The following is a 10412-nucleotide window of genomic DNA, read 5'->3' on the forward strand; positions in this document are numbered from 1 at the left end:
ATTAATTTGAGACACATACATTCTTATTACACTATTTAACTCCATTCAGCACCCCGATGTTAAGTCGTACGTGTCATTTGATGATAACACATGTTTTACTTGTTAAACCTAACGAAGTGTAAACGGTACAAAAGACACAGAACGCAATGCGTCCTCACTGCCTTCACATTTTCCTGTGAACGTATTTTTAATCCTTCGTAATCATCGATGCATATCACAATATATACGATATACCATAATGGCGGAAAGACTTCAAGCATAGAAGTAAAAAAGATAGCGTTGCCTTAGTTTTGTTTCATTTCATTAACATTGTAACGTATATTTAGTACAGTTGCAAAATTGAAGTGTTATAATCACTTCATAAATGTTATTTTGTTAATTATCATCTTTATGTTCGTATGTATTTTGGGTAAATGAAGATGGTTTTATATAACCATAAGTTAACCCTGGAAAGTTTTATTAGAGAAAGGGTAATGTTTGCAGAAGCACTGTATACGTTCTTTTCATACAAACATTCTGAGAAACTACGTACGTGACGTATCTTTCCATTTACACATTAAATATAAAACAATATTGAGTTTAATAACAATCTATAAATTCCAGATCTGACTCATAGGTTACGAATAGATAGATGTGTAACTGTTTGTAAGTTGCGTATTTGTGTAACGGACCTTGTCCAACCTACTTAACGATCAAGAAATTATTAATTATCAATTATTAACAAATTGCAGAATAAATAATTAAATACATAATTGCAGAGTATTATAAAGCTATGTTTCAAAATACGTTATGTGTCTACATTGATGGTTAAAGTAGTTGTCCAATCCACTCTGATAACATGATAATCAATAAAGGACAAGAAAGTTTCCTCTTATGTCATGATAGTGAATAATATTAATCTATTTTGAAAAATACAGGAAAACCATAGAAATTACGAATGAATACTTTTTTCATTGGTATCGGTTTGTTCAGCCAGTGAGTTTCTCCGGATCGATATTGTGTATTATTATCATTGTGTTGATTGTGGTGTTTTAATTAATATTTAATTGTTTAGTGCGTAATGGCGTGTTAAAGAGATTAGTACCATCTACGACGGAACATCAAAGTTATTATCACAGGTGAGATATAGAATAGATTTGGTGCCAGCTTTATTCCTACCATAGACCTAAAGGACAGTGCCTTGTTCTGCGGGGGTGTGCCGAAACACGGAAGGGAAATCCACTGTTAGCCATCTTGTGAGGTTAAATTTGTAGTTGGCTAGCAGTTTCCGCGATTCGCCACGGATGGCGCCACCGGTCAAAAAAAATAGTGGTACTCCGCGATTAAATGCGATTTTAACAGTGTTCTGGTCGTTTATTGTTATTATCAATAACAGAGGATTAATCTGCGTACTTTCAGCTACAAATGGAGTGCTTTATCTAAACGAAAGTTGTCCGTATAACGAAGTAAACGAGTTGTGCTTAACGGGGTCCAGTGACCCTCACGAGCAACCATGGATTCCAGAAGGGGAAAAACTAGCGTAGGGGAAGGGCCTTCCACCACTTGATAATTTTATTTTAACTACTGATATAAATGTTAAATCGAATGTTAATTTGGCATGAATTTCATTAATTCCCAACACCAAGTATGAGACTTTTCTTATACACCACTTTTTCGTGAAAGTATATATTTTTTCCTTTATCGGAAATCGTGAAGCGTGGTGATGGAAAGCACCGATACCGCTCTCGTTTATTTATGATGTTCATACTCCCCAAATAAATATCATTTTTAACTAATTTGTTTAAGCGACATGTTAGAGATTAGCTTAAGACCTTTTAGAGATTTAGCTCTCCAGTATAAATCCCTAAGACCGTTATTTATTATTCATTTCATATCGTTAAATACGATTTTTCTCACAGGATACCGATTTCTATTACAGTATCACAAAATAATTGCAAATATGAAACTTCTTTACCTCTTCTTGAACATTCTAATTTCATAGCCCTAAACTGGGTACCTGAAAGTATTTCATTAAATTTGTGTAAGAGATTATACTACTTCCTAAAAGATTCCGTGTGATATTTGATAGTCTAAAAAACAATGTGCCGATACAGGGTTTCCATTTATTTACGAAACTAATCTGACCAGTTGCTGTATTCTTTGACACTAATTTTCTAGAAAATAAAACTTCTGTATTTCACTTAATTTGAGAAACACGTAGCTGAATATTAACATACGTTCATTATTTAATTACTCCCAATAAACAAAATTTTTGTAAGTAAATAACGTGTAAGTAAATTCGTATGTGAAAAAATGTAAATTTTTCTGTTTCATATTTGATGACTGTCATATTTATCCCTTATCCTTAAACTGAAACATCGGATATTTTTATTCCCGTTAAATCATATAGAATTATAGAATATAGATACACGCAATATGAATGGAATATATAGCACTTCATTTGTGCTAATAATACTCAGAATTTATGCTTTATCGGTAACATCGGGTATTGACACTAAAATGGTAAGGGGGCTTCTGACACCCTCGAAGCATGGGACAGAAAATTACATTGTATGTCAGGTCTATTCATATATCTCGCTGTGTCTATACCTAGTCGGTGTTATAACAATGTTATAACACACTCTGCTCACGAAAAAGCATTCAATGGTAAGCTTCTTCGTATATATCTCGTCTGTGCTATTGAGTGCTTTAACAGGAAGATAGTGTACCAAGTAATGTTTAGATGGCGATAATGTATTCTTTCAAACAATTAACATTGTGGTAATCTGCACAAAGTCATGAAACAAACGGGGTGGGAGTACACTTGCAACTTGCAATTGTGAAAACTGCTTATATATAGAATACACATATACAGTATAATGATTAAAGTGATATAGCCGACCGGTAATACTATTTAGATCACAGTCCGTTTATTGATGTACAATCATGGCTCGGGTGGTATTTAACACGTCAAATAGCCGTAAGTTCGTTAATAACGTTATTTTTTGTACGTATACTAAAATATTATATTTTGCTCCAAAAATAAAATTTGAAGTATTTATAATGACAAGTACTTATGTCGACATAATAAAATTTTGGGTCACTCAAACTATCACTGTATGAAGATGATGTAAAGTTTGTTTAGAAAGTCCTTTAACAACTGTGTATGAATTCGAAGATGTAGTGCATACTTTGTGTAATTATTTCTATTCACACGTACTATGTTTATGTAAAATACGCAAAATTAAATAACAATTATATGCATATTCTTTGTTTAATCTTTATACTTTAATGACATTTGTTGGCTAAGTTTAATGAATATATGAAAGGTAAAAGTATGTTACGCTATCTTGTAATATACGTAACGCAAGTGAACTTTGCTCTTATGATATATGTATATGTATTTATTTACGTTAGAATCACAGCTTTAATTAGATAGTACATTGCGCATATAGATATTTTGACATATTTTTGAATTACGTTCATAACGGTCGAAGTAGAAACGTGATATGATCGGCCAACGTATTAGGACTTCACTGTTAGGTTAGAGTTCGTTTGTTTTTTTTACAGATTCTGTTTATGTAGAATCTGTCAAATTACACATGACAGTAATCTGTGACAGTAAGTAGATAAATACCTGTGCATAGTATATAAATATAAATTCATTGTGACCACTTTAAACACAAATTCTCTAGAAGGTCATTTTTTGCAAATGTTTAAAATGCAAAAATGACTCATAATAATATAAATTTAATTAAATGTTAATATTCTATTTTAACCACATTGTCATCTGTTGGCAGTACAGAGGTTGCAATGGATATTCCAAAGAGCATATTCACAGGAAAAGTTCCCAAAAATCACCACGCATTATACAGTCGTACCCAGAGAAATAGATTCAAGATGGAAAGGTATATAAAAGTTTGTAGATACAAATATTAATTTTAAGTATTTTAATAAATTGATTTGAAGAATGTTCACTGAATGTATCCACATGAAGTATTTAATACATTTTGTAGATATAAACATGGAAAGATATGTAGATGAGACCGATATTTTAATTGTTGGTGGTGGCCCTGCTGGCCTGTCTGCTGCAATTCAAGCTCGTAAGCTAGCTAAGGAACATGGAAAAGAACTTCGAGTTACTGTTGTTGAGAAGGCCTCTACTATTGGAGGTCATATTCTTAGTGGAGCTTGTTTGGATCCAATTGCTTTAAATGAACTAATTCCAAACTGGAAGGAATTGGGTGCACCACTAAATACTCCTGTCACACAAGACAAATTTGCATTTCTTACTGAAAAAGGCAGGATACCGATACCAATTTTGAAAGGAATGCCAATGCATAATCATGGAAACTATATCGTTAGGTAATATTGATAACAATATGAATTGCCATATTAATAAATATGTTTAACGGCTCTTTTCTTAATTATTGTTGCGTGCAGATTGGGCCATGTTGTAGCTTGGCTTGGACAACAAGCAGAAGATGCAGGAGTTGAACTATATCCAGGATATGCTGCATCAGAAGTGCTCTATCATGAAGATGGATCTGTTAAAGGAATAGCTACAAATGATGTTGGTATTGCTAAAGATGGTTCTCCGAAGGATACATTTGAACGTGGAATGGAACTGCATGCAAAATGTACAATTTTTGCAGAGGGTTGCCATGGACACCTTATGAAGCAGGTTACAAAGAAACTAAATCTTAGAAGAGATTGCGAATCTCAGACTTATGGTATAGGGTTGAAAGAGGTAATAATCAATAAGAATACTGTCTAACTCATATGTATTATCAATGTAGATTTGAAATATTTGTAGCAGAAATATTCTTTACCATAGATCTGGGAAATTGATCCAAAAAAGCACAAACCTGGCACTGTTGAACATACAATTGGTTGGCCATTGAGAAAAGATACTTATGGTGGTTCCTTTTTGTATCATCTTAACGAAGATACACCTCTTGTTGCTATAGGTTTTGTTGTTGGATTAGACTACACTAATCCGTACTTACATCCGTTTAAAGAATTTCAAAGATTTAAACATCATCCAAGCATTAGATCTGTCCTTGAAGGAGGAACAAGGTAACTTACGAAACCTTTCACAAATTGTACTTTTTATATTTGTTTCACACACTTTCAATTTGTATTTTAGAATATCGTACGGCGCAAGAGCCTTAGTTGAAGGAGGTTTTCAGTCTATTCCCAAACTTCAGTTCCCTGGAGGTTGTTTGGTTGGTTGTACAGCAGGATTCCTTAACGTCCCGAAAGTGAAAGGGACACATAATGCTATGAAAAGTGGAATGCTTGCAGCAGAAAGCGCCATAGAAGCTATTATTGATGCAGAAAACAATCCTTCATCTACTAAAGGTTTAGAACCAAAAACGTATACTGATAAAATAAAAAATAGCTGGGTTTACAAAGAACTGAAAACTGTTAGGAACATAAGGCCAAGCTTTCATGTTTTTGGATTTTATGGAGGTTTGATATATTCTGGAGTCTCGATGTTAATTGGTGGAAGAGAGCCATGGACTTTCTCTCACGAAGGTAAGATAACCGATGCGAAAAGTTAAATCGGAAACTAATAAATCATTTACTACTTTACAAGTAACAATGTTTTAGGTCCAGATTATAAAAAATTGAAACCAGCATCCGAATGTACACCAATCGAATATCCAAAACCAGATAATCAAATATCTTTTGATTTATTATCTTCGGTAGCTCTGACCGGTACGAATCACGAAGGTGATCAACCTCCTCATCTCACTTTGGCCGACGATACTATTCCAGTAAAAAGAAATTTAGCAGTTTTTGCTGGACCAGAAAGTCGATTTTGTCCTGCCGGTGAGTAATGAATCATATAATTAAGTATAGCTGTTGTTCAGTAATCCTTTCGAATTGGTAGATTGATATTCACGCATTTCTAGCGACCTTTTCCTTTTAAAAAGCAGTAGCGCGAAGATTTTGATAAAGTTTTATAATCTGTTTCCATTAACATAATAAAATCCGCCGTACGAGAAAGAAATTATTAATTTTCTTTATTTCATAGATTATTGTTGAAAATTGCTTATTCGTATAAACATTTGCCGTATACTTGTTAAAAATTTGTTAGAAAAAGAAGCAGTACTATATAATAATTATCCATAATAGAAATAATCAGCTTCTTGAAAAACTATATACTTGGATTCTTTAGTCGTATTAAATCGAAATTCACGAAGCATTCCTTACATCGAAACAACCCAAAAATAGCGTTAAATTGTCGGACCTATCTGGCTATAACACACGATTTCTACTTGTAATCAAGATTTATGTGACGGAGTAACCTGTTTTCTATGAAATTCATTTTTCATCAAATTATCTAGCAATTATTAATTTGTATTGAAGTACTGACAAATATCACAGTAATTTTTTAGAAGTATTGACACAAGTAGAAATAGCCAGCAGTGGCCAGACGCGTAAGTGTCCGATATAGTACGATACTGCCCTCGTGTACGTAATCAAAATGGCGTAGAATGTTAAGAATTAATTTCTGTGTATATTAAGACAACATGAGTTTCATGTTCTCGAAAATAAATAGTGTCTTTGGACAAAAGATAGTAGATTAGTTATTGGTAAGCAAGACATAAGTGTTTTTCATAAGGAGTGCGACGTCGAAGACAAAATTGTGCCCTCCAAATCAGGGGGAAGAAGTACTCTCAGTTAATTTAAGTCTCATTAGTCATGTATACGTCGAGTATTTTGTCTGTCTCTACATTTTTCATTAGGACCGTTCGTTTTCATCCACTCCTCCCCCACCCCTACCTGTATATTCCCCTCCTCTATATCTTTCGTTCCTTTTCTTCTCCTTCCACGAGTCCCGTCTGGGTTTATCGACCGATGTGTCCTTGAACTTGAGCAATACGGGCACCCCTCATGGCTAGACTACCCTCGACCAAGCTCAAGTCCCGAATTCGGGGTGCGCTGAGCTGCTACGGCCGTCAACCTCGCCGCAGAATTTTTTCTTAAGACTCCTTCCCCGAAAAGAAAATACATATTCAGAATTAAATAATCAATACCGAACACACACAGTCTTTTATATGATTCCTCGCGCATTGCACACATGGTCTTACCCAAAGAGAACATTTGTTATTTTATTTTAAAACCAGAAATTTTTATTAATAACAACAGATTCTAAACAATAATTAAGCGTGTTACATTGAAATCAATACGTAACACACCAACTAGGCTTTTTGGAGATCTATCGAAGCTTTTTCTACCGACTTACAGTACATTGATTATGAGTTGAAATGAATTGTTGTGAAAGGATTTCCTTCTTCCGTGTTTGTACTTATATGAATTGATGTTATTAGAGGGTGTAGGATTCTGTTTAGTTTTCAGGTTCGTGAAATTTCCCCGTTTAAATGTAAATCTCCCGTAAGCGTCCCGAGTTTAGCGATCAGTCATTCTGTATCGTCTCCAAGACAAATTCAACGGGCGCCAACGTCCGTGAGTGAGAGAAATTTATACGTCTGTCCGTGCACCCCTTACCACCTTTGATATTTACTGCACTCTATCTTCTTTCTATTTCCCTGGCGGTGGCGACCTCCTCTCCCCAGGATCGGTCGTCGGGGAAACAGGGAGGAGCTAGGATGGAGAAGGGGGGGGGGGGGTGTTTTCCTACAGGACAATTCGAGTGTCTGGAAAGTGGAAGGGAACAGGTTATTACCCCTTTACTGTCTGGCGGAGGGCACAATTTGACCTTCGAAATGGAACTCCGACAGTTCTCCGTCAAGCGATTAGAATCACATGTAGCTAGTGTTAAGAATACATATTTTGTATAAAATAGTATATGCTATTTAAAATAATTTAACCCTCTTCGGACATATGTCACCTCTGACGTGCAATTATAATATATGCAAAGCGCTTACGACCGATAATGTTCGAAATATTTCATTGTTATTAAATAACAAATGTTTGATATGTTTTATTGTTCTTATTGATAACAATGTGTAAAATATTTTCTTGTTATTTTGAAGAATCTTTCATTAAGAATTTACAAGTAATGATGTCACTTTAGATTATTTATTTCTGTTAATCCACAATTAATTTATGTTGAAATATTGAACCGTCTTTACTATTTCCTTTTTTGCGATTGAAACATAATTTAGGCATAATATTTTCAGTAAATTGTTCAGCTGTACGTAATGTTTGGTTATTAGAGAAGGGGTTGCCGGTTTTTCAATTCAGAGAAGTTTAACGATTTCGATTGCTAAAAATGCAATTAGTGAAAATTGATTTAAATATCAATTTTATATATTTCGTACATTGCATCGTTTGATATTTAATCAAGTTTTTTATTAAAGGACTTCTTCTTTTTCGAATAAGAGAAACTTTGTAAAGTTACCCATTTTTACGATGGAGATACACAATGAACGATAACAAGAAAATAAAAAAGCTGACCACTTTCAATTGTTATTTGTTACAGGTGTCTATGAGTTCGTACCACTTGAATCTGGAGAGGGAGAAAGACTGCAAATTAATGCACAGAATTGCATCCATTGTAAAACCTGTGACATCAAAGACCCCAGTCAAAATATTAACTGGGTTGTACCGGAGGGCGGTGGTGGCCCAGCCTACAATGGGATGTAAATCGCAATTGGCAATTGTTTGAAATTTTATACAACGTTACATATATACGCAAATTATATTTTTTTATGCTTATTAAAAATTTGTATAAATGACTGAAGGTCCAATAATCAGTTTTGTAGATTGTGAGAATTGTATATATTTTTTTAAATATTATACAAAGGGCTCTAAAGTGTAACACACTGAAATCAATAATGAACAGAAAGCTTAATATTCTAATACAGTATACAATAAAATTATCAAATGGAACAATTCGTATGTATAAATAATGGAAGATTTACGCGTGTGAATCTTTGGACAATAGTTTATTTTGTAAATATTGTCTAAAAGAATATCTGTGCCCAATAGAAGATTGTTTCACATCAACGGGGATGTGTTTCTTAAACCGAAGGGTGACAAATATGTGAAATCAGTGTTGAACTGCTGTACAACTATAGTATAAAAAATTGCAAAAATAAGTTATACATTAGGATATGATTAGGAAATTAATATTGTTACTCCTGTCCATAAATATTAGAACATCTATTGTAAGTAGCGAAAACGTGATGTTTCATACAAAGTGCGTATTTCACGCCACTTTCATGACTTTATGTTAGTGCTTTTTCTTTTTATAAAAGTAATTATTGAGCTTTAATATTCTCGGGATAATATGTATTCAGTATCATCAGTAATTTAAACAATTCTCCAAGTTTGTTTTATATTTGATAATTGTCCAATACTTGTGAACGGGAGTATACATAATTTCGTAACTGCCATCTTGGAATTGTCTTTCTACATTGACATTGCCTTGTAACGATTCTTTTGTAATATTATTAATCTCACTTTTAAACATCTTCGTGAACATTAACAATACATTTAAATCATGTATCTTTTTTACGATTGTATATATTTAATTCTGTTCAATATACATATTTTTGAAAAAGAACTTTACGTGCATGTACCTGTTTCATCCACTATATGCGATGGTAGGGCTCTAGCGTAACGCTGATGGCAAAAGGGTTGATTTCCTTCGTTCCATCCACATCTTCCAGTTTTTCAATAAATTCGTTACCCTTAAAATTGTCTGAATCCCATGTCCTGCCGCGACTATTTTTACAAACAGAACTGCAACCAGCGAGAGATCTCACTGTTCTATCGTAGACCAGGAACGACGGCTATAGAGTCAGAAGATACCGTTAGTTTTGATTATTTTATTTCCTTCGTGCGTGCATTTTAGACTTTTTCGATACCGGCTACTTGCAATTTAGATTTCGCTAACAAAAGAGAATAACAGACAAAAGACTTGAACCTTTGGTCTGTAGTTCGCCACGAACGCACGATAACCTGGGACCCATCCGCGCCGGGCCTTACCGAGGCGCGCTGACTCGCAGCCAATACGTCCATAAACCTTACCGTTGAGAGACTCTCGAAAATTCGTCACGGTCAAGTCGCATTCACGTGATCGATATTTTTCTGACGTCCGTTTTGCCCTGAAGGAGAGGTTTTCCACCTCCATGTCGCTTGGAAAAACCCAAAAATTTGCCTTCCCCTTCAGGGCGTAACCAATTAGAAGGCGAATATTGGTAACGCCTTCGGCGAACCTGGAAGAAGCACGACGTCACACGAAACTCGTACATTCGTAATCGAGTCATTTGAAAACATTCATTCGCAAGCACTCGTTGGCAACTATTCGTGAGTTAACACTCGTATACAGGATGTAACAAAAATATTGTCCGACCCGGAAATGGGGTACTCGGGAGGTGAATTGGAACAAGTATTTCCTTAGCAACAATGTAATCCGAGGCTTCGTTGCCGAGATATTAACGAAAAACCCC

General features: G+C 34.6%; 1 protein-coding gene across 1 annotated transcript; it reads left to right on the forward strand.

The window, feature by feature from the left end:
* Positions 1 to 2834: 2834 nt before the first annotated feature.
* LOC107185261 (electron transfer flavoprotein-ubiquinone oxidoreductase, mitochondrial) lies at positions 2835 to 8662 on the forward strand. Its single transcript, XM_015572918.1, has 8 exons — positions 2835 to 2959; positions 3780 to 3887; positions 3996 to 4344; positions 4423 to 4729; positions 4817 to 5058; positions 5129 to 5520; positions 5596 to 5817; positions 8438 to 8662. Exons 1-8 carry the CDS (start codon positions 2926 to 2928, stop codon positions 8599 to 8601), a joined length of 1818 nt encoding a protein of 605 aa, XP_015428404.1. The 5' UTR covers positions 2835 to 2925; the 3' UTR covers positions 8602 to 8662.
* The last annotated feature ends 1750 nt before the right edge of the window (positions 8663 to 10412 follow it).

Source organism: Dufourea novaeangliae, unplaced genomic scaffold (assembly GCF_001272555.1).
Source record: "Dufourea novaeangliae isolate 0120121106 unplaced genomic scaffold, ASM127255v1 scaffold18, whole genome shotgun sequence".
Lineage (NCBI taxonomy): Eukaryota > Metazoa > Arthropoda > Insecta > Hymenoptera > Halictidae > Dufourea > Dufourea novaeangliae.